The 26125-nt window shown below is 43.5% G+C and overlaps 1 protein-coding gene across 1 annotated transcript in view; it reads right to left on the reverse strand.

Moving 5' to 3' along the window:
* Positions 1-14125: 14125 nt before the first annotated feature.
* The window catches only part of EIF4G2 (eukaryotic translation initiation factor 4 gamma 2), a 96074-nt gene continuing 84074 nt past the window's right edge, over positions 14126-26125 (reverse strand). The window contains exons 20-22 of the mRNA XM_085855327.1: positions 20867-21075; positions 15678-15799; positions 14126-14949 (exon numbers count right to left, since the gene is read on the reverse strand). Coding sequence (XP_085711453.1) covers positions 14875-14949; positions 15678-15799; positions 20867-21075 — 406 coding nt within the window. The 3' untranslated portion in view covers positions 14126-14874. The remainder of the gene's footprint in view (positions 14950-15677; positions 15800-20866; positions 21076-26125) is intronic.

Genomic DNA, 26125 nt, shown 5'->3' on the forward strand with positions numbered 1-26125 from the left:
GAGCCGAGTTTTTAGTGTGCAAGCTTGATATTATAATAGAGATATATGCAGTATATATATATATATATGTACAGTATATATTTTGTGTGGATGTATACGTATATATACAGTATATATTTTGTGTGTATGTATACATATTGTTGTGGTTACCAAATTCGCAAACCACCATTCAGGTCCCTTAGGTGAGGTATCTCGGTAAGTACATGTGTAGTTAGGCCCAAACCCGTTGCCTAGTGGGAATACATGTCATTCATGCGTGCTGCGACTCTTCAGGATAGCCGTTTTTCTTTTACTATCTTTAATTTGGACCAACCGCCATTGTTACCACCACCAACCACAACGCCGCTTCACCACAACCGCCACGACCTTCACGTCACACCTCGCAACCGTAGCATCGCCACCGTTCTTGCCCCGCTGTGGGTACCGGTGTTGGACTCGTGCAGGGCGCGCGCCGAACAGCGTGTACAAAATCACGGATTTTGTGCTTCAAAAACGGATCAAAAACGACACACGCCCACTTCTTGCCGTCCAATCGGTGAGCGAGGGGCGAATTGGCCCCGCCCCCAGGGCGATCGATATATGCAAATTTATGGATCAAAAAGCCTTCACGCCCACTTTTTCTCGGGCCAATGGGGAGCGAGGTGAAAGGTCGAAGGGAGGGCGTCAAAGAGGAGAGGGCGAGGCTACGGGGCTGATAAAAGGACTGTGTTCGTCAGTCCAGAGGAAGAGAGTCGGAGAGTCGGAGAGTCGGAGAGTCGGAGAGTAGGAGAGTAGGAGAGTAGGAGAGTAGGAGAGTAGGAGAGTAGGAGAGTAGGAGAGTAGGAGAGTAGGAGGAAGAGAGTAAGAGAGGAGTAAGAGAGGCGGAGAGTAGGAGAGTAGGAGAGTCGGAAACAGAGAGTCAAGACTTCGCGGGCGGTGGAGTTGGCAAGAAGGAGCTGGTCGTCGTGTGCGTTGGAGTCGGAACGGAGGGGACGGAGCTGTGGAGAGGCGGCGAGGGCAGACGAGGGGGTGCTCGCGTCGTGCAGGGAGCTGCACCCCAGGGAGGCCGACAGCGCAACCTGGCCGAGGTGGAGACGCTCGTCGCGGGACAATAAAAATCCTCTATACCCCGAGCATCAGCAACCCCCTCCTGTTTCCCCCCGCGCTGAGATAGTGCGACCAAGGGGGCCCCTTTCCCACCCCCTACCAAACACTGTCCGCGGGGCCCGCGGAGTTGAGGCGCCATCGCCGCTCCGCGTCTCATCACCAGACGGGTAGGCCGACCCGGTCTCGGCCTCAGGCCCGCCTCATCCTTGAGGGTATTCTTTTCTTGGTTTTGGGTATGTGTTGTCGGCGCCGTCTGTGAAGTAGAATTGTATAAGTGTTGCCGTGTGCTCGGTAGTCGGTATTAGCTCTGCATTGTGTCCTCGCATTGTCGCATTTGCTTTTTGTGTAAATTGAATTGTGTTTTTCTTTTCTGTGTGCTTTTGGTGGAATTGTATATGTGTGTTTCCCGTGTGCCGCGAATAAATGTGCTTTGTGTTGAACTGTTTCCCGCTTCGCTTCGTCATTTCCTTCATTGAATCCTCATCTTGCTTCACGTAAAGGGTTGGTAGTGGGCTGAATACGCCCGATAATTAATCGAACCGTCGAGGTCAACGATAACACCGCTCGGTTATTCTGATGTCCGAAGTGGCCCGTGGCCCGTGTCCGTGTCCAAAGTGTCCGAAGTCGACCTGCGGCGAGGTGCGATCGCCCGGTCTACCCTCCGCGTGGGTACTTAGGTAGGTCGAATTTGGCGAGCAAACCTATCCCACACGTGGGCTGATTGGCTTGATCGCGGTGAGACCGAAAGGTCCACCTGTGACTGGTTCCCGGCGTTAGTCCGAGAGGGTCACGACTGGATTGTCCGTCCGGTGGGCGACGTGCCGCGATTCGAGTTACGTGGCCGTCAGCACGCCAGCGGGCGCGGAATCCGCAACAATATATATCTTCTTCTTCTTGTTCTTCTTTCGGCTGCTCCCGCGAGGGGTCGCCACAGCGGATCATCCGTTATGATCCGCATAATGATTTGGCACAGGTTTTACACCGGATGCCCTTCCTGACGCAACGCTGGTCGCCTCTTACGACACAGGGATAGTGTATATATATATATATATGTATATATATATATGTATATATATATATATATATATATATATATATATATATATATGTATATATGTATATATATATATGTATATATGTATATATATATATATATATATATATATGTATATATATATATATATATATATATATGTATATATATATATATATATATGTATATATATATATATATATATATATATATATATATGTATATATATATATGTATATATACATATGCGTGTGTGTATATATGTGTATGTGTATATATATATATATATATATATATATATATATATATATATATATATATATATATATATATATATATATATGCAGTTTCTCACAAAAGTGAGTACACCCCTCACAAATATGTAAATAATTCAGTGTAACTTTTTAAGTAGCTGTGCTGGAAGCAAAACCTTAAAGTTAATGACAGAGTCGACATTCTGCAATATGTATGCAGGCACAAAACTGCCATTCCATCAAAACAATGTGGCATATTACAAATATTTCTGAAAGAGGAGGCATAAAAGTGAGTTCACCCCTACTATTGTCTGCACAAGAAGTAAGTCAAGCATGGTAAACCAGCTTCCATTTTCATCATTTTCTGCATATTTAAATCAAAGAGTGTTAAAGATAGAAATATGCACCAAACAATACACCAAACAATAATGTCCATAGAGATGCAAACTCCCTGGTATGTTAAAAGTGAAGAAGTGAACTCAATGCAGTAATTGTTTATCTGTTTGCTGAATGAGTAATTGCACAGGAAATACTGTACCAATCGCCATTGAGAAAGCAGCATGGCTCCTCATGGTAAAGAGCTCTTGAAAGATGCCAAAGATCGAATCGTTGCCAAACATAAAGATGGCCAAGGATACAAGATCAGTGCTTCTTTGAAAGTAATCCCCAACACCATGGCAAGGTCATCCAGAGGTTCTCCAAGAAGCGTACAACAATGAGTTGTGCTCGCCAGGGCAGACCAGAAAAGATGACTCCACGTACTGTTCGCCAAGTTCAGAATCTAGTCCTCCAAGACAAAGTGCTGCCAAGATTTCTGAAGAGATTTCTACAGCTTCTGGCCAGTCTGTGAGTGCGCAAACCATACGTCACACACTCCATCATGTCGGGTTGCATGGGCGTCGTCCAAGGTGCAAGTCTCTCCTGAAGCAGATCCACAAGAAAACTCACAAACAGTTTGCTGAAGCACATCAATCCAAGCCCCTGCACTACTGGCAACATGTCCTCTGGTCTGATGAAACGATGATCAATTTGTTTGGATCTGATGGAGTGCAGCGTGTCTGGCGGCGACCTGGGGAACAGTACCAAGACAAGTGCGTTATCCGTACTGTCAAGCATGGTGGTGGTGGTGGTGGTGTCATGGTTTGGGGATGCATGAGTGCTGCCGGTACTGGAGAGCTCAAGTTCATCGAGGGAAACATGGATTCTACGATGTACCATGACATCCTGAAGGAGAAGATGTTACCCTCCCTGCGAAAACTTGGTAGAGGAGCTGTATTTCAGCACGATAATGATCCGAAGCATCGTTCCAAGCAGACAACTGCCTTTCTGAAGAAGTCGGGTCAATGTGTTGGAGTGGCCAAGCATGTCACCTGATGTAAACCCAATAGAACACCTGTGGGGCATCCTGAAATGTGAGGTTGAGGGACGAAAGGTGTCCAACATCACGCAACTTCGAGAAGTCATTGCAGAGGAGTGGAACAGGATCCCAGCAGCGACATGCGGAACACTGGTCAACTCCATACCGAGTAGAATAGCTGCTGTGCTCAAAAACAATGGTGGTCATAAAAAATACTGAAAACAATAACACTTCAATGTGAGAGTCCATCGGGTGTACTCACCTTTGTTGCCCCCCCCCCCTTTTCACAGATATGCCCAGTATGCCACATTGTTTCCACTAAATAAATGTTTTGGGCCTGTACATGTATGACAGAATGTCTACTCTATCATTTCTTTGAGTCTTGTGTTTATAATACATCTAAGTAAAAAGTTACAACAAAATATGTACATTTTTGTAAAGGGTGTACTCACTTTTGTGAGATACTGTATATATATATATATATATATATATATATATATATATATATATATATATATATATATATATATATATATATATATATATATATATATATATATATATATATATATATATATAGTGGCCTGAAAGTCACTTTACCCCTTCCCAGTGAAGCATTGTTCTTGAACTCTTTTAATATACAAGTTTTATTGTACAGTACTTGCAATAATTAACTTGTCATTGTATCTGTATGTGCTCCATCATATTTCTGAGTCAGTGTTTCCACATACCATGGCGGGCGAGGGGGCGAGGGCAGAGGGGAAGGGATGGAGGGAAGTGCGAGAAATTTATCAGGGGTAAAGTAACTTTCGGGCCACCCTGTATATGGGACATTTTCACAAAAGTGGGTCAGGTAACGGTAAAGAACAAACTCAAAAATCAACTTTCTTTGATATTCTCGAAATAATGCTTGAACCCTTTATAAGGCCGAGAAAAAAGTTCGAACGACGTCAGCAACGCAGGATCACCATGAGGCCTCTGCACTGACTGGGCAAAATATGCTTGATAAAAATTCTCGGACAGTCTTTACCGTTACCTGACCCGCTTTTGTGAAAATGTCCCATATATGTATGTATTCATATATGTTTTTATATTTGTATATTTACATGTATAATTATGTATATATACATACAAATATACATATACATATATATATATATATATATATATATATATATATATATATATATATATATATATATACATATATATATATTTGGAACTCTTCTGAACATTCTGTACTTTTCTGTGAAAATATGAGAGTATAGCAATTTTATCCTCCCAAGTGGCTGACAGGATGGCTTGGAGGACGCACACGAGCCTCGAAGCTGTGTAGCATGGGTTTGAATCCCTACCCGGCTAAAAAGTCCCATCCTGGTGTTTCACACAACAACCTGGTGTTGGCTTTATGGTTAGGTTGGTGGGCTTTGGATCCTCGGGTCCTGAGTTCAAATCCCGTTCAGCTGTTGAACTACTGTTGAGCTGTTGACAGGGTTAACTCAACCTGTCATCTTTCCGAGGTCAGCAAAATGAGTTCCAGCTTGTTGGTATCCTGTGTTGGAGTGACGACCCGTCCAGGATTGTGCCCGATAGCCAAGGAGACTGCTTAAGCAGCACCAACGCTCTGCACAGAGTGTGGTCCCAATCTGCTCCTCGTCCTCCTCCTGGTGTTTCACAGGTAGGGTGATTCATCAATGTGTGTGCCGTCTCCAGAATGGACGTGCCACCTGGCATGAGTTGTTGGACCTTAAAGATCCCATGGTGTCCTTCTCGAAGAGTAGGTGCCGGCACCATGAACAAATTACAAATTCTTACCCGAACCTACAGAGGGTATTACATCGGTGTTTCAACTTCACCCTCGGTCAACGATGCGACCCCGCAGCTTTGTGCTACCAATGGACGGAGAAGAATTGTCCTCAGTATTTTCTTACTATCGCTGGACAAGTAATATTTCTGAGAATGGTACATGAACGAAATGCATTGTAATATTATTTGTGATGTATTTAGCAAAATAATTTCATTATTCCTTCATCTGAAACTGTGACTCCTTTACTATACCTTGAAAAGTGTGGTTTCAAAAACCTTGTGGTTTCAAAAAACCTTTCACAAGGACAACCGGTTGGTTTGCATTTCTCCTTCAGATGGATCACAATACTTTACGTGCTAAACAAGCAGGCAGACTGAGTCACAAGGGTTTTCTTCTGGGAGGAGAATGTGATTTTGTGAACTTGTAACCCGCCCAAGGGCAGAGACAGACATTTATAAAATGTTGGCTGTTGGGGGATTACTCAAGTTGATTTTTAACATCTGAAGGTGAATTTTTTAAAAAAATACATCAAGCGTCGTAACTGGCTTTACTGTTGTAATGGCTAATATAACTGTGTGTGTGTGTGTGTGTGTGTGTGTGTGTGTGTGTGTGTGTGTGTGTGTGTGTGTGTGTGTGTGTGTGTGTGTGTGTGTGTGTGTGTGTGTGTGTGTGTTGTTCATGAAGTATAACATATTGTCTCTGCTAACTCCGCTACCCCCACCCCTCTCTCTCTCTCTCTTTGTCCCACCCTTGCTAAACTCCCTCCCAATGCAGTGCAGCACCCTCCTCCCACCTCTCCCTCTCTCTCTCTGTATCTGGACAGTGGTTATCTCCATACGTGTCTGGACGGTGGTTATATCCGGGTGGTCTTTGTCTCCAGACATGTCCGGATAGTATTTATCTCCGAATGGGAGTTTGTCTCTAAATGTGTGCGGGTGGTGCTTATGTTCGGACGGGAGTTTTTCTCCGGACACGTCTGGGCAGTATTTATAGGATGGCCAGTATAAAAATGCATTTCAGACATTATTTTGTTTCCATCTTCACTGTTATTCTATGCAGAATCATTTTGATGAGACAGTATGAATTGTAATTAGCCATTCACCGCACATCTGCCATCTCTTCCCCCACCCTCCTCACTCACCTACCCCTCCTCACTCACCCATCCCTCCTCTCTCCCACTCCCTCTTTTCCTTCCCCCTCTACCTCCCCACTCTCCCTCCTGCACCTCCTCACTCCCCCTCTCTCACTCCCCCACCCCTCTCCCTCTCACCACTCTCCCCCCCCCTCGCAGTATTCCCGGCGACAACTGGTATTTGATCGTGGCAAATATATATATATATATATATATATATATATATATATATATATATATATATATATATATATATTTTGTGTATCTTGTCGAGGCTCGTATGAGAGCGACCACACAACGCACAACAAGGGGGACATGAGACAAGAGGGGTGGGAGTGGGAAGGACAAAACAGTGGGGAACAGAGACATTAGGAGATCTGTGGAAGGGAGAGGGATGGGGCGGGGAACACGGGGAAAACAAGATGGACATTATAGTGACTTTCAGGAAGGAAAGCAGGGTATTTGAAGGAGGTGGGCTTGGGTGGATTAAGAGGGGGAGAAAAGATCGAGGATTTGGAAAGGGAATGATAAGAGGTGGTGGAGAACAGCTGTTTTGAAGGCCTGGAGGAAAGAATGGGATTGAATAGAGTACAACAACAGCAAGCATTTTAAGGCCATTTTCCCTGCGAAAGCGGGGGTTAGCCTGGATTCAATAGAGTGAGGGAGTTTATTCCAAAGGTCGGAAAAAGAGGAATGAAAGAGTGCAGGTGAGCAGTGATTCGTGATTTTAGTAGTTTTACCAAAAGGGGGTTGTTCGGCGGATCTTGAGCACCTTGCGGAAATGTGGTGGGGACAAATCACAGGGAGAGCATGGGGGGGGGTGAGACCGGAGAGGAGACGGTATAAGACAGAAAGACCACCAACCAGCCTGTGGTGAGAGAGTGAGAGGCCCAAGGACTCAGTCTCATTGCGGGAGATGCCAATTATCCGAAATACCTTGGTTTCCACAGCGTGAAGCCGAGAAAGGTGGGAGGCAGGAGCACCAGCCCAGAGGGGAGAGCAGTACTCCATGAGGCTGCGGACGAAAGCTTTGTAAGTGGTCAGGAGCTCAGGTGGGCCAAGGAAGGACTTTGTACCGAGGAAGGACTGAGGAAGGACGAGGAAGGAGCAGGACGCCCAGTCGGCGACTGGATTTGGAGGCCATGTTTGAAATGTAAATTAATTAATCGGATGTAATATCTAATTCTGTGTGTATTGTAGTCCGCGGTGTTGTGCTAAGTTTTGGCAACCAGTCATTTTGACCGGCTTTTCTCCAAGTAAACTTAAACACATTGGGGGAGGAGATATGGGGAAGTAAACGTTGTGACAGGTCCAGACATCACCAGGGTATGTATGTGGATGTCTATGACAAAACAAGGACAAATGTGTCCAAGAGCCGCGTCCTTAAGGCAATAACAACAACTTCCGATATTTCGTCACGTGCCTTGATGGAGCCAATAGCAAGACCCGTCATGGAGGCTCCTCGTTCATGATGAGAAAATGTGTATGTATGAAAATGTGTATGGCCCGCTGTCCCACATTCACTCATCATACATCTTTCTTTCACTTTTATTTTCACACCAACACTCTACCTATGTTCCCCTAACTATCTCGTGCTCCCTCGTCGTCCCTTACTCTAATGCACGTTCCTTTTAATTCTACGTAGCTAATCTACGTCCCCACTACACATTCCATGTCAGTCCATGTCTCCCAAATCCATTCTAAATCGAAGTCTACTTTCCCACTAACTAGTCCATGGGCCCCATGGAGGATGACTCATGCCCCCATGAGGACGGTTGAACGAAGCTAAACCCATCCTGCTAACTCTTGCTCCTATGCCCAAGCAGGATGCTTGCCACATCCTGGCCAGGGCCGTGTACTTGGAGTGAGGGTTTTTTTTTGTTTTTTTTGCACTGCCAAGGTGGCGGCCTGCAGCTCACTCGCCCATCCCTTCCGATGGCCGATAATGGAGGCCTTGTCGTCGCCCTGCGCATAGCAATCAGCACTCGCTTTCGAAGGGTCCGCCGTGCAAGTTAGTCGTTTCAAAATTCAAAAACTTTTCGCATTCAAGCTTTATTTTGCTTTTTTATTTCGCCTATCTTTCCTTATTTTGTTCAGTTCGCGCTCCCTTTCCCAAGGTTCGGGAAAGTAGGAATGCGTTGGTAACTTCCTCTTCCTGAGTTGGGAAGGCGTCGAGCGTCAAGTGTTGAAACATGGCGGCCGCTCGCTCGCAGCGACATGCCACGTTTGAACGGTTATCGCGCAAGAATGGCATCGCATGCTCCCCACCGGAGACCAGGGTGAGTCGTTCACGTTTTGTATCTCTGGAACTCCAAAATCTAATCTGCTTGTTCTCGTCATGTCATCTAACCCTGTGCTCGTCATCCGAGGTGCCTGACCCGCCCTGGGACGATCAGTGAGAATTCAGGGGTAGGTCAGTGAAAGGGTGAGTGAAACCGTAGCGGTGAGCTCATCTGATCGAGTTATATTTGGCTGACTTGAGCCTGGACTTGCACGACTTGTTGAACTACTCCTGCTAATCGTGTATTTATCTATCGATGTTCATAGTCATGATCATAGATGATTCTATGTCCTTTTCTTCCCCCAGTTTTCGGTTTTTCCTGTCGCTGCTTTCATCATGTCCAAGTGGTGAAACGGCGCAAATGGACCAAGAACTACGTCTGCTATGGATTTTTTTTCTGCCTCCAGAAGAAGAGAACAAAAAACACTCATCTTCGCAGTGCCTTTTATGTTCTGAGCAGCAGAAACTGTTGGAGGAACACGTGAGCTTCCCTGATCAAGCTGAGAAAAAGTTGGTCCTTACCTCGTTACGAATAGCTCATACCCTCATGCTCAAGAAGAGGCCGTACACGGACGCGAAAACATCGTACTGCCTTGTTTGAACGGTGGACGAAAGGCAGTTCAAGAGGTGATGAGACTGTCACTGTGAGATAACAGCATGAAACGAAGAAGCATCGTTCTCACAGATGATCTGGAAGAGGAACACTTGTTGATGTTGAAAGCATCTCCATGCTGTGATGTGGAGAGGGATGGGGTGGGGTACATGTCCATGTCCTACAGTTGGGGTGGGGTACATGTCCATCTCCATGTCCTACAGTTGGATTAAACGACAGATATTGGTGGGCTGGCCCAAAATGTTTTCAAACATCTTGGACGTTTGAATGTTTCTCTTCAAGGTCGGAATGGTGATATCTTTGGAGTGACGAGTCGAGTTGATCCTTTCAAGAAAAGGTTCCCCATTGGAAGCGGAATGTGAATGACTGCTCAGATTTTCCAGCACTGAAGGAATTTATAACTCACCGCAGATGGGAAGAAGTGGATCTCTCCCGAGATTGCAAAATGTAGATCACTTGCAGCCCCTGGCTGAGAACCTTGAGTTTCTTTTTCCAGGGGCAGATTCCAAGCATCTTGAAGCTTCTATGGGGGGGGGGGGGTCGGTGATCAATCTCTTTCAGCAAACTATCAGTGGAAAGGAAGATCATGATCAGCTGCAAAGCAACTTCTTCCAGAAAAGTCGATTTCATCAGGAGCTATACACCGAGTTCTGGGTTTCACGATTGAAGGTTGCTGAATATGAGAAGCTGACCTCCGCAGCGTCGGACATACTGGAGAAAATGGGGACGACTTCTATCTCTCATAGGCTGGGGGAGGGTTGGAATGTCATCGACATCAAGATGAGAAAACAAAACTGTTTGGCTGATGTTGACGGCTTGATGAGGGGAAGGAGCGTTAGAAAATTCCCTCATCCCCCAGTTTGAAAGGCCAGCAGGGGAAATCCAACAGCAAATTAGCCACTGAATCTTCTTATCAAGCAGGGTGAGAAGAGTCGTATTTCAAAAAGTTTTTCCGACACGACTGCTTTGTTCGTGTTTCATACTCTATACTCTGTATGTGTATCATACATGCTCTTTGTATGAGACGTACATAGAAGAGGCTGTATTGCTATGTTGTTCCTTATTTTTTTCTCCAGGGCAGGGAAATGAAGAATCACGAAGACCAAATTAAACACAATATTTGCTTGCATGGTGACTAACTGATTCACAATATGGTGAATATACACTTCATCAAGCTGGAGAAGTCATGTCAGAGGGGGAGAGTGAGACTGGACTGGCTTGGTCAAGGGGAAGGTTCATCAAAAACAAAAAGGTTGAAAAGAGCTAATGTAACCAACTCATCCACAACTTGAGATATCGTGCTATAAATCGTTTTTGGCTCCATCTCTTCATGGTGAAGGATCACTTAAAAAAATTATTGTATCCGGATCTTCACCAAAATCTAATCAATTCTTCCTTATCACATCCAACCTGTCCACCAAATTTCGTCCAAATCCATCCATAACTATGAGATATGTTCACAGACAGACAGACAGACGAAAATATAGCCTCCATCCATCTTTGGTGGCAGAAGTAACAAAAGGAAGAGCTCCCTCGTCCTACCCTCCCTCTTACTCATATGTGGTAACTTAAATTGTCATCATGCCAGTTGGAGAGGAGTGGGTACCTCCTTCACCTGCCATGGCACTTCAGCAAACGCTTTCTGCAACTCATTGGGACTGGCTCAATCGGTCAATTTCCCGACCCGGATCTCAACCAACGGTACTCTATCTCTTCTGGATCTGATTTTGACCATTTTCCCTGAAAATACCTGATTTTCCTTTGCTCCAATCGATTAATCTGACCACATGCTTCTCAAAGTGGACATTTCTCTGGCTGTTCGAGAAACTCCTCAGCGCAGTCGAGTCTGGCATTTCACTCAAGCCGACTGCCAGGGACTTGAAGCAGCCATCAAACTTCTCAACTGGTCTCCCATCGCTACTTTCTCCAACATCAACACACCACGAGAATTGTCAACGAAACTTACTCTCTCATGCACAGATGTATCCCATTTTGTCTTCAGTTGTCCTACCCTTCCTCCCATCCATAGTACATTGAAGCTTGTGGCAAGGCAGTTGTCCTGAAACCACTTGCCTTCACCTCATGGAAGGCTAATCCAACTGAAGGCAATCTCAGTTCCTTGCACAAAGCTCAGAACGGGTACGGGTGTGTGTGTGTGTGTGTCCACCCTCAAGAGAGCCAGAAAACATGTTTCTGATCTCAAACCTGTCTCCCTCCTCCAAATCCTGGTGGCATCTCGTTCCGTCTGTTTCTGGTGTATGTTCCCCCTTCATTAACTCAAATGGCCACACAGCTGACACTGCACATGAAAAGGCTGAATGCCGAAAGTGTTTACATCTAAATCTTGTGCCCCAAACGCTTTGCTTTCTGTACGCACCTTATCCAGTCATACCCAGCTGTTCCTGGACTCTGTCCTTTTCTCCTGAAAAGGAGAGCTTGCTGTAAAACCTCAACTCAGATTCTATAAACTGGTCCAAATGGCATCAGCCCACGTGTCCTAAAAAAAAAAAACCTGCCCTCTTCACCCTCATTTGCTCAAGGTCATCGGCTTGGAAATCAGCAAACATTACCACTCTGCACAAAAAGGTGCAAAAACAGATCCCTGCAACTGCAGACCAATCAGTCTTCTTCCCCTCATCAGCAAGGTTGTGGAATCCATAATCACTTAAGACATTAAATCCTTCCTCTCCTCCAATGGCCTGATTTCTGATCATTAATTAGGATTCAGACCAGGTCACTCTACTCTGGATATGCTGCTTCTGCTCTCCCAACAATGGATGGAGATCCTCAATGCCTTCAATACAGTTTGGCACCCTACCCTGCTCATCAAACTCTTCCTATGTTATCTAAGAACATCTCCACTCATGGCTCGCAGACTTCCTCTCCTGTCACAGCCAAAGTGTGGCCCTTAATCAAGTTCTCATCCCCTCTTCCTGTCCAGGTTGGAGTTCCTCAAGGTTGCGTTCTGCACCCTGTTCTTTTTCTGGTTTTCATCAATGATCTCTCTGACTCTGGAAAATCCTCTTCATCTCTTTGCTGATGACTCCACCCACTGCCATACCATCTGTCATCCCTCAGATCGGCAAACAGCAGCCGCTTCACTCTCTGCAGATCCTCACCCCCCCCCCCATCTACTTTCTCAACAATCCTCTTGAAGAAGGCCTTTCATTTAAGCTTGTGGGTCTCACCCTCTGCCATGATCTTTCCTAGGAAAGCCACATTTCCAAGCTGGCCTCGAAAAGCCAGTCACCGACTGGGAATCCTCCGTCGTTCAAAGTCCGACCTTGGCACACCTGAGCTCCTGACCACAGACAAAGCTTTTGTCCACAGCCTGATGGAATACTGCTCTCCCCTCTGGGCTAGTGCTCCTGCCTCTCACTGTTCTCTGCTTCGTGCTGTGGAAACAAAGGCATTTAGGATCATTGGTATCTCCTGCAATAAGGCTGAATCTTTGGGTCTCTCACGATCACCGCAGGCAGGTCGGTGGTCTCTGTCTTCTACCATCTCCTCTCCAGCCTTGCACCCCCCCTGGCTCTGTCTGATATATGCCCCCCCCCATATTTCCACAGGGTGCTCAAGGTCCACCAACAACCTCCTTCTGGTAAAACTACCAAAATTAACAATCACTGCTCACCTTCACTCTTTCATTCTTCTTTTCCCCCACCTTTGGAACAAACTCCCACACTCTTCAATCCCACTCTTCCCTCCAAGGTCTTCAAAACAGCTGTTCGACACCATCTCTTATCTTCCCCCATCCAAAACCATGATCTTTATCCCCCCCATTAATCCATTCCAAACCTACCTCCTTAAAATTCCCTGCCTTCCTGAAAGTCCCTGTTGTGTCCATCTTGTTTCCCATGTACCCCACCCCATCCCTCTCCCTCCCACAGATCTCATGTCTGTTCCACACTAGTTTTTTTTCCTTCCCTCTCCTGCTCCCCTTGTACATTATGCGATTTAGCTCTTGTACGAGTCTTATTAGTCCATACAAAGAAAAAAAATGCAAGGCTGGTCAAACCATTCATGCAAAATCCATATTTCTAAGTCTGGTGCTTCATGCTGAAAAAAAGAAAAATATACCATCAGAGATGGGGAATCCCCCACCATTGAATGAAAAAGGTCATTCATATTCCAGATAATGAGAGGTGAATTGGAAACAAGACACCATTTGGTCATCATCTCGAAAAAGTTCCCCAGGGGTGAGGAACGTAGTAACCAAAAATAATTAAAATCAGATAAGCGGTTTTCCATTTATTACAAAAAAATTTTTTTCAAAATGGCCACCCCAGTCGGCCATCTTTGATCCGGCCACGCCCAAAATCAATAGGGTTCTTCCTTTTCAGGTGGTACATGTGTGACTCAAATTTCAAATCGATATGGCAAACAGTTTATGAGTCATCACACTCACAGCTATAAATGTTGACGCCCGGACGGACAGCCGGACGACCTGGGTGACAACAATATCCCCCTTCCGCCACGCGGCGGGGGATAAAAAGTACACCAACTGCAGAATTTTTTTTTTAATGTTACAATCTTATTTTCAAAGGAATTAAAAGCAAATGTCATGAGGCAGGAGATGTTTATTCGATACAGCGTGAGCCAAAACAGTGCGGATGGTAAAAGTTGCTAATTAAATGGGTAAGGGTATTGTTGGGGGGGGGGGGAACAAGCATGCATGATGTGTTAAAAAAATTTCAATGAAAGATGATCACAGATAGACTTGTCCTGGCTTTCATCACACAGCAACCCCTTGGGTCAGTTTCCATACTTAATGACTAGCTCAGTCATCACTGATCACAAGCAATGTCTCAGAAGGAACACTGGCAATGGTATAGCTGCTTCACAACAGCTCAGGTGGAGAGAAGCCAATGCCAATCGCAACGACTGTGGCAGGTGTGTAAAAAAAAGGTGGTTAAAAAGCACAAACTGGAAAGGAGACTGATCGAAATGTTTAATACCAGTGACCAAATCCGTGTAATTCTTGTGGTTACATTCATTTCAAAAGCCACACTTCCTTTGGTAACCACAACACTGAAAATTAAAGCACAAGTGGATTTGCCATGCATGGACACCCACGGCACGGGTAAGAGCCCATGGGCACACACACACAGGTACGCACATGCATACAGAAACAAACAGGCAGACAGACAGGCAGACGGGAAGGCAAGCACACGCAGACAGTCACACACAGCCACCCATTAACAGTTAAAACACCCTTCTTGCAGATGCCAAGTTTGTTACAGCCAAAGTCATACTTCGTCACAATATTCTCAATACTCCTGGTCTCCACCTCAATATTTCCACAACTTCATTAGTCGGCATCATCGTCCTCTTCCTCAGATTCATCTTCTTCTGCAGTCTCGAGCCATGTTAGCCACTGGTTCACCTGACAAGTTGAGAAGCAAATAATCAGTCAATTTAAACAAATAAGAGGTCTAAAACTACTAAACTAAAAAATAGAATTTACGTTGATGAATCTGCCTCCACCCGTGTCAGATGTCAACCCACTGTTACATTTGATTTTAATAAAAGGTACACGTGAAAAATTCAGGAAACTTTGCACTATACTTGCTATTTGTCTATTAAGACAGCATAGTGATAATATATGTGAACCAGCTGATTAATATAAATGAATACTTAGCAACATTTGACCTTTTGAATCCAAAATTGAACCAGTTCATCTTTGTATGATAGTCGGTACTTGTGCCAAGTTTGGTTGAAATCCCTTCGGTAATTCACAGGCAAGCCTGGCGTTGGCTTAGCGGTTAGGGTGGCTGACGTGGGATACTAGGGTCCTGAGTTCAAGCCCTGTTGGCTGCTGAATTAATACCAGGTGGGGTTGACTCAGCCTGTCATCCTTCCGAGGTCGGCAAAATGAGTACCAGTGTACTGGTAATAGGAAAACTGCATCAGCGGCATCGCCGCATCCCCAACCAATGATGCAACCAGCAGCTAGAAGACTGCACTCACAAGAGAGTAAATCACAAGTTATTGTGGTACCACAAAAAAAAAAAAACACCAACCTGTGAACGGACAGACAACCTGAAAACACCTCCGGCCGAGGAGTCAAAAATATTTCATAAAAATAACAAACAAACAAAAAAAATAACAAACCTGGAAAAGAGCTTTTCCCTTTCCTGGGAACTCTTGAGCAAGATCTTCTTTCCAAGCAAGGAAGGCCTCTTCCTCAACAACTTCAAGGTCATACAGAGCAATGAACCAGCGTAGCAACATACCTGTGTCCACAAACACAACCACAGAAATCACGAAGGATGGGTTCGTCACTGATAAAAGCAAAATAAAACTCGAGTTCACACAACACGTTACCACGCAGTGTTGAAGTATATACTTAAATTTAAATAAGATAATGATTTAAAAGATCGTTAAAAATAAATTCCAGAAGTTTAGCTCTCTTGAAGCAGTGTTATACACCACCCTATGTCACACGTCCAAGTTCTGCTAAACTGGAGGTTCTTTGAAATGTAAAGAAGCAGATTTGTGTTTTACAGTCTTCAAGTACATAATTAAATTCAAATAAAAGGAAGATTGTAAAAGTTGTATGAATAAATTCATTCCAGAATGTACCATTTTATCGCCGTTAATGCAGTGTCAATTACACCACCCGATTTAACATGCTACATTAGATCTTCATGCCTGTTGTTTGTGTCCTTTAAAAACTAAGTTTCCTGTTTGGAATGATTTTTAATTTTGTTTGACTGCCAGACAGGAAAACAGTTAATAAAAAATAAAAATAAAAATTGCGCATGCGTGATCGGGACGACAAAGTACAGTACCATGGAACCCCGACATTCACGGACCTCGCATATTAGCGGTTTATAAACTGTGACCTGTTTCTACATTCACGTGTTGGTAGGTGTTTATTTATTGAAACACTCCAGGACTGGTCTGCTATATCCACCACCACCACCGATAATTCAGCTTGGGAATTCTGCCACAGAAACCTGCTCTGAGGCACAGATTCATCCCATCCTCCCATTCTTGGTACTCTAAATCCTGTGGTGAGGCTGATGCTTGAAAACAACTTCCATTCTTCTCCCGGAAGGCAAATCCGACTGAAGGCAACCTCAGATCATTCCACAAAGCCCGCAACAAGTGTGTCTCTCCTCTCAGGAGAGACGGAAAACATCTGCCCAATCTCAAGAATGAGCTTTCAAACTCGTCTCGTCTCCCTCTAAAATCCAGTGGCACCTTTTCAAGTCCTTCTCTGGTGCATGCTCCCCCACCATCCCTTCCCTCTCTTCAAATGGCAGCGCATCCAACTCTGCTCGTGAGAAGGCTGAATGCCTCAATTCTGTGTTTGCTTCCAAATATTGTGTCACGTCTGTCTCTGTCTCTCTGTACCCACCTTTCCCAGTCGTACCCAACTGCTCCTGAATTATGTCTTTTGCACCTGAAAAGGGGGGGAACATTTATGGCAACCCTTGACTCTGACTGCAACTGGACCGGACAGAATCAGCTCATGTGTCCAAAAAACCTGCTCTGTTGCTCTTGCGCTTACTTTCTCTGCCATTTACCATAGGTCATCTTCCTCCTGCTTGAAAATCAGCCAACATAACAGCATTACATAAAAAGGTGCAAAAATGGATCCCTGAAACCACAGCACAATCAGCTTTACTTCCAATCACCAACAAGGTCTTGGAATCCATCATCACAGTTGACATAAAATAATTCCTTTTCTCCAACAGCCTCATCTCAGATCAAATCGGATTCAGACCTGGTCATTAGACCTTCGACATGCTGCTTCGACTCTCCTAAATGTGGACGGAGGCCCTCAATATCAGACGTGAGATCAGGGACATATCTCGAGCTGATGACGATCTGGCATCCTGCCTTGCTCTCCAAACTGTCTGCCTATGGAATCCAAGGCCAACTCCACTCTTAGATTACTGATTTCCTCCCCTCTCGTAGCCAACATGTGGCTCTCATTGGAACCCTTTCATCTTTCCGTCAAGGCTGGAGTACCCCAATCAGTGTTCTTGGCCTCATCTTATTCCTAATCTACAGCAATGATCACCCGGACTGTCTGGAAAATCTTCTTTATCTCTTTGCTGTGATATATCTCTTTATTCTGACAGACAGGCAGCAGCCTCGTCTCTCTCTCCTAAGACGTCAGACAAAAATCACAAACTGGTCAAGCACTTGCAATATGTCTTTCAACCCTGAGAACAATCTGCATCTGCTTCTCTCTATCCGCCCCCCACCCCGAAAGGACCGTTCCGCAAACCCTCCCAATCTACTTTCTCACCAACCCTCTCAAAAGGTTCAGTCATGAAAACTCTTGGGACCCACTCTCAGCCATGATCCCTATTGGACAAGCTACATTCCCAAGTTAGGCTGCAAAGCCAGATGCCAACTGGGCATCCTCCACGTGGTGCCATTTGAAGTGAGGGAAGGGAGCACACACCAGAGACAGACTTAACAAGGCACCACCAGGTTGTAGAGGGAGGAGACAAGTTTGAAAGCTCATTCTTGAGATTGGACAGATGTTTTCTGCCTCTCCTGAAAAGACGCACACACTTGTTGTGGGCTTTGTGGAATTATCTGAGGTTGCCTTCAGTCGGATTTGCCCTCCAGGAGGAGAACGCAAGTGGTTTTAAAGCAACTGTCTCACTCACCACAGGATTCAGAGTAGGAAGAGCAGGACCATTAGTAAGATAATTGAAGAAGCGGTGGGATCAATCTGTGTATACGAGAGAGGTTTCTGTGGAAGAATTCCCAGGCTGAATATCAGCGGCGGTGGATATAGGAGACGAGTTATGAAGTGTAAATCTAATATATAAAGCTTTCTAAAAACTGATATTAATGATCGGTGCCTTCCGGGTGACGTAGAAAGCTGAAATTGTGTGCAGACGGACACTGAAGCCGATACACCAGGAAATAAAATAAATAATCACAGAACCGTTGGAAAGCATCCGTAAATGAAAATATAAATAAATGAAAAAAAAAAATCAAATGCAGGTGAGCAACCTCAGAATGGGGAAGCATGTGCATATGTATGTATGTATGTATGTATGTATGTATGTATGTATGTATGTATGTATGTATGTATATATATATATATATATGTATATAAAACACCTATCCCCCTTTTCTCATTGAAACAATGCCCTGACATTCACGGCATTTTCCAGGAATGTATCCCCCGTGAATGTCGAGATCTTACAGTTCTGTAAAATGGCAGGCTTGTTTTCTGATTAGGGTTCAAAATATAGCATTCAATTTAAATAAGTTGTTCCTCCATCAAAGTGACGTTTACAAACAGATGGACAGACAGATGGAAATGAACCAATTGCTTCACCCTGCTTTTCACTTTGCGTGCATGGGGTAATTAGAGGAAGGGACAAACAGGAATAAATGCCGTTCCAAACTTGACCAACCCTGGTTGTATACTGAGTGACAAGGTGGGAAGTTAAACTCAGAATCAGAATTTATCATGATGCCCTGGATAATATTTAAAGAAATTAATTAATTAAAATAAAATAAAATAAAAACAAAGACACAGCATTGACATACTTCTTCTTCTTCTTCTTCTTCTTCTTCTTCTTCTCCTTTCGGCTGCTCCCGTTAGGGGTCGCCACAGCGGATCATCCGATCCGCATAGTGATTTGGCACATGTTTTACGCCGGATGCCCTTCCTGACGCAACCCTGGTCGCCTCTTACGACACAGGGATATGGTACACCTATTTTAACCGGGGTATACACCGGCCCAGTATACTGGTACTCATTTCGCCGACCTCGGAAGGATGACAGGCTGAGTCAACCCCCTGGTGTATTAATTCAGTGGCCCAACGGGGCTTGAACTCAGGACCTTTTGGATCCCAAGCCGCTGCCCTAACCACTGCGCCAACACACCAGGCTGTGGAAAACAGCATTGACATACTTGCATTCAAGAAAGGGAACAACATTAAGAAAAGTGGGGCCCAGGTCAAACCTCAAACAAAAGTTGAATGCCGTCGACTATTCAAAGCAGCGAGTTCGTTTTCAACACACATATGAATGTTTGGCCAAACGACGTTTGGTCTTGTATAACATGCATAACGAGAAGGGCACTCGGTAGAGCACATACCTCTGCCACGAGAATATATCAGGCCCATGACATTTTTAAAATATCATGCTATACAGTACCATTTCGTTTTTCACCCTATCTCAATGGTGAAGAATCACTTAAAAATTAAATAACTCTCGTATCCAGATCTGGATTCGGATCTTCACCAAAATCGAATCAAATCTTCATCACACACACATTTCCACCAAGTTTCGACCGAATCCGTCCACAACTTTGAGATATCGTGCTAGATATAGTTTTTGGCACGATCTCTCAATGGTAAAGAATCACTTCAAAAATTTGTTTTTTTTCTAGTAGTCGGATGCAGATCCAGATCTTCACCAAAATCTCATCAGTTTGTCCATGTCACACACACAACCTGTCTGCAAAATTCCATCTGGATTCGTCCACAACTTTTTGGGATATCATGCACACAAAGACAAACAAGCAAACAGACAGAAACAACCTCTTTCACCTTCAGTGGTGGAGGTAATAATTGAATAACACCTTAGGAAATATAACACAAGGCCGATGACATTAAATAACTCAAATATGTACTTATTGTTAAAATCATCCAGAAGAAATGAAATATGGAAGGAAAGCACAACGATGCATGAAGGTGCATCAATAAAATAATCGGGAGCATTTTAGAGCCTTCCAAAGCTCAGCAGCAAGAGTTCCATTTCCAGATATGATGCGCAATCAGTTAGAGTAGTCTAAAGTAGAATTTTGGTTCAAATCCAGCTGAAGGCAGGAATATTATGGATGTGGATTATAGGCTACTGTAATCCAAGCTGCTACTAAGAATTACCAAGTTCCTAAACCATCAGTTAATAACCCTATTGGTTCATCAATGATGTTCAGGGAAAGGGATAGTCTGCTTCCCCATTTCTTTATGTCTTGAAGGGAAATGTTACAGAATGAAAGGAAGTTCTACCAAATAAATACCATTCTAGTTTGGTGTGTTCAATGCATGGACAACAGCATCAAGCTAGCAATCCCAACTGATATTCTTAACAAGAAGAGGTCTAAAGGTAAGTATTCTGGCAACAAGCAACTGCAAATCAAAATATTTTGGCCATTTAACGTGAATATTGAAATGCACAAAGAAAACTATGCAAAAGACAAATAGACCAATCGAGTTACTTAGTACATACATGGACATAAAATTAAAAATATATATATATTCAGAACATTTACTCTGCATCTCCATAACGATCAACCACATTTTCTCACCCTTGGGGAAGCAATGTTGGTGGCAGTGAACCTGTAATGCATACAGGGCAGAGAGCTGAAGGGGAACACGTCCGTGGAGGAAACGACACAGGACTGGCTGGAAGGAATCGAGGAGCTGCTTTTCTCTTTCCATGACATCACGGTTGGGAGCTACCGTGGGGTCAAACCCATCAGCCAGACTTGTTTCCCCAGTGATGAAATGTAACAGGCTTTAGGTTGGGAGGTAGTAAGGAGAAATAAATAAATAGACATAATTGGATGTCATGACGTCGACCGATATACCTCCACCCACAGTATTACATCATTATACATACTTTTACCACGTTTGAGTTAAACACCGTCAGCTGTTCAAGTATCACATTTTTACCTGACATGACCTCTGACCTTTTACCTCTTGATCCCATAATCTAATCAGTTTAACTCTACATCATTATACATACTTGTACCATGTTTGACTTGGATCCCTTCAGCCATTCTTAAGTTATCGTGGCAATGAAAACCTATCACGGACGGACAGGCAACCCAAAAACTGTCGCAGAGGCATGAAAATACTATGCAAACTTTAAGGTTGTGTGATAACAGGAATGAACTAGAAGGGGCACTTCCAGAAACCCCCCCCCCCAGAAACCGTTGATTGTGAGGGTATTTAATCCCATACCACATCTGCCATCTCATATGTGTTATGATGGCTTAAAAACATTAAATTTCCTGCTGCTTGACACCGATTCACGTACATTGTACAATTTCTGCATGAACTCCCTGACCTTTTTGGGTGTCGGTGTCAAGTCAATCTGATGACAACTGGTCACATTATAAGAAATCAAATATTACACATCACAGGATAGGGAATTGAATTCTAAACATTTTGAATCTACTTACATGCAAATTGTATAAGAATTGACCACATTATGATAATAAAGGTCATTGACCCCCCCTGACCTTTGACCCAAACTGCTAACAAAGGTAATGACGTCATTGTGTCATATCGTACATCACAAGATTTCGCATTGAATTCACAACATTTTGGCATTGGTTGCATGCAAATTGGATAAAAATCGACCGCACCATGGCAAAATGATGATTTTGACCTTTTTATGACCTCGACCTTGACCTTTGTACTCTTAATTTTGTAATTGGTATTGGAGTGTGGGGGACGAAGTCAACATTTTGGTGTTGGTTTCATGCAAATCGGATAAGAATTGACCGTGTTATGACTAAAACCGCACATTTTGCAATGTCGTGACCCCCCCTGACCTTTGACTCCCAACCGCTAATAAGGGTTATTACGTCATTGTGTCATGTCACATATCACAAGATGGGGCATTGAATTCTGAACATTTTGGCATTAGATGCATGCAAATTGGATACAAATTGACCGCGCTGTGGTAAAAAGACGATTTTGACCTTTTCATGACCTTGACCTTTGACCCGATCGCTCCCAAAATCTAATCAAATGGTCCTCGGATAATAAGCAATCATCCCACCAAATTTGCTGCGATTCAGTTCAATTCTTTTGGAGTTATGCGAATAACAAACAAAAAATAAAAACAATGTCACCCGCAGGGTGACCCGTATCTTGCCAAAAGGTGACCACGTGTGACTTCTTAAAGGTCACACTGAGGTGAACAGAGCTGCTATCCACCAGGAGCGACTCCTTGAGGAATATCTGCCTACGAGAGATTCCGATGAGAATCGTTCTACAGAGTAACCATGAAAAATATGCGTTTGCCTCATAACGTCACCAAATGACGTCATAATGTCTCAAGCTTGACATATCTAGAAAGCACTCATCGAGGTGTTCAATTTGAGGTACTACACGATATGGTTCCTAAAACTTGAAAATTTGACCTTGGGGTCAAATATGTTTGACCTCAGACGCTAACCATGAAGGTCAAGGCCAATCGCCACCAAAAATTAATCAGCTGAGCGCCAGACCATGAACTATATTCCCATGAAGTTTGAAGACGATCCGATCAAAATTACTCAAAAAATAAGGGTTTCGTCGACTCCCCTGATTTGCGACAAAGTGACCTTGACCTTAAAAATTTTGTGCACTGAAAGGGACCTCTATAGGCCTCTGATATATGAAGTTACAAAAATTTCCAATGATAACTGTGCTCTGCAGAATTTTTTATACGTGATTACAGACAAACAAACAAACAAACAAAAAAAAACAAAAAAAAAAAAACATTCAAGCTGACTAACATATCTTGCAAAAACTTCGTTTTGGCAAGATAACAAACAAACACACATATTCATAAATAAATACACAGCGATCAAAACATAACCTTCGCAACAAAGTTTGCGAAGGTAACTAGAACAGCATTGGGTAGAGCACATACCTCCCTCAGGCTGAACAGTTTATATTACGTTTTGTATCCCACTGATAGACCGGATCGAGATCCAGACCTGAACTAGAATCAAATTGGCTTGCTCTCATCACTTAAACTCATCCACCCAGTTTTGTCATAACTAGTCTCCAACTTTTTAAAATATCGTACTTTATATCATTTTGGCCCCATCTCTCAATGGTGAAGAATCACTTTAAAAAATTCTAGTATATGGGTCTGGATCTTTACCAAAATCCAATGTCATTGTCACACACCCAAACTGTCCATAAAATATTGAGATATTCTGTTCACAAACAGAGACAGACAAACAAACATGGGTAAAAACATAACCTCAATCTACCTTCAGTGTCAAAGGTAAAAATGGTCACATAACTGCGAGTTGAGACTGCCCACTGTGCATACTGATGGCTAAGCTACACCCCCAAGAAAGCATGGATACTGGAAAGCCTGGTAGGTAACAAAACGACAAAGGAAGAAACCAAACAGCAATCACAGGGCTGCAACCAAACCCAGCAATTAAAACAGCCAATCAAAACCAATATCCAAGAAACATGATAACTAACAATGCCAGTGAAAAACCAGACACAACAACAAGTGCTCAGGATATGTTCCTGGAGAAGAGAGCCCAAATCAAAAATGTGCTTAAAGGGGTCATTATACCATTGTTTATATGAAGATACATTCCAGACTTATTTCTTACAAATGAGCGGTATATGAGGGCCTTATTGCAGTATCGGTAATAGCGCAATAATAATAAACAACAATATCCCCCTTCCGCCACGCGGCGGGGGATAAAAATAGGGGCAATACCCCTGGGCGCTCACCTAGTAGTGGCTGGATTTAAGAAAAATTAACAAAAAACACAGGGAACCACTGGAAGGTGTGGATGACCCACAGAATATGTAATGGAGAAGAAAGAAAAAAAACCTATGGATTTTTATTTTTAATGCCATTAACAAGCTTTGGTATATTTCGGGTGGTGAAGGTTGTGGTCAAGTTTCATCGGAAATGCATGTGTAGTTTCTGAGAAGAAGGCAAATACCTATTTTGGGGGGGGGGGGCAACCCCCTGTAGACTCCCTTTGGGCCCGATTTTTTTTTTTTTAATGCCATGAATAAACTTTGGAATAAACCGGGTGATGAAGGTTGTGGTCAAGTTTCATCGAAATGATGTGTAGTTTCAGAGAATAAGTTGCAAATGTTTGTGGATGGACGGACGGACCATCCCATAAACTCTCCGGAACTACGTTCCAGGTGAGATAATACAGATGGTAAACGTATTTATCTATAAATACTGTAATACAGATGGTAAACAACAGCTCGTGGAATTAAAGGGTTGCCTGGTCATTGGCCCGCGTAGCATCGCCACCGATACGGATGCTGTGCAAGCTACTGTGGCACTTAAACCTATCGAACCAAACTTAACTGGCTCGTCATCTTCTCTGACAAATATCTCCTTGAACAAGCCAACTTCGTTTTAGTTTACGAAGTGGTGGACTGGGGAGAAGCTTTTATCTTGCCTGCATTGTTGTAATAGTTGACGAAGCCAAGTCGAACACGTGACCCACTTCCACTTGATTGGCTCACAGCGTGTGCATACAAACAATAGTAGCGAGTGTTGTGCGTAATGGATTTTTTTTTTTTTTTAAATTAAAAACCAATATTATATATATATATATATATGTATATATGTATATTATGTATATTATGTATATATATATATATACATATACATATACATATACATACATACACACTCCAGGTCAAAGAGCGCGATAACGAATCAGCATTCTACGGGTTAGCACTAAGGCACTGTAATAATATGAAAAAGTTTGGGTTCCTCCAATGATATTCATACTTCAGGGTAAATTCAACAATTATCAGTAATAAGTCATACGTGTTTATTATTGTAAATTAAGAGCCTTCATAAATGCACCTGAAAAACTGCTCAAGGAAATAACAAGAACAGTTATTTTATAGTATCAGTCAATACATTGTGTCTCCACCCTTTGCCTTCTTGAGTACCATCACTCTTTTATCCATGCTTCCTACATACGAATGAAGCACTCTGACAGGAGTGTTGTGCCAAATATCCTGTAGTACATTCCACAGTTATGTAAAGTTAGTTGGGTTCCTCTTTTTACCTCCACCTTCACTTTTGGTGGTGGTTAAGTTCCCCCCCCCCCCATCTGTTTGTCTGTCTGTGTGCAGAAATCTGGATACGAGGATTGTTTAATTTTAAAGTGATTCTTCACCATTGAGACATAGGACCAAAAACGATATATAGCAAGATATTACAAAAATGTATTGGGCCCAATACGTTCTCATGGATCAGGCATTAAGTGGGGGAGGTATGTGCTCTACCAAGTGCCCTTCTAGTTATTCTTTCTCTGTAATCCCATACGGCCTCGATGGAACTCCTGACCGGACTCTGGGGTGGTCATTCGAACACTTGGAGCACACCTGCTGTATGCAACCTTGTTCTCCAAATATTATTTTACGACATGGGAAGTGTGTTTTGGATCATTATCTTGTTGGAAAAGGAATCCTCTTCTGATTAAATGATTTCCATGAGGAACTGCATGGTGCTGCAGTATCTGCTCGTACTTCTTTTGTTAGCATCCCATTGATTTTAAGTTTTCCTTCACCAAAAGTTGAGATGTAACCCGAGTCACAGACCCTCCCCCATGTTTAACAGTTGGCTGCAAACATTGCGCATTGTATCGTTGTACGTCTGGTCTTCGGTGTACGAACTGGCATCTTAGATCCAAAAAGTTAAAGCTTCGATTAATCAGCCCAGAGTACCCTATTCCACTGTTCCGTCATCCAATCTTGGCGTTGCCTTGCAAATGTCAGTCTTTTCACTTTATTCGGTGGTCTCAGCATTGTTCTTAACTGCAACTCTGCCA

This window comes from Eptatretus burgeri, chromosome 14, assembly GCF_056783735.1.
Source record: "Eptatretus burgeri isolate ZD-2024b chromosome 14, Ebu_testis_v1, whole genome shotgun sequence".
NCBI lineage: Eukaryota > Metazoa > Chordata > Myxini > Myxiniformes > Myxinidae > Eptatretus > Eptatretus burgeri.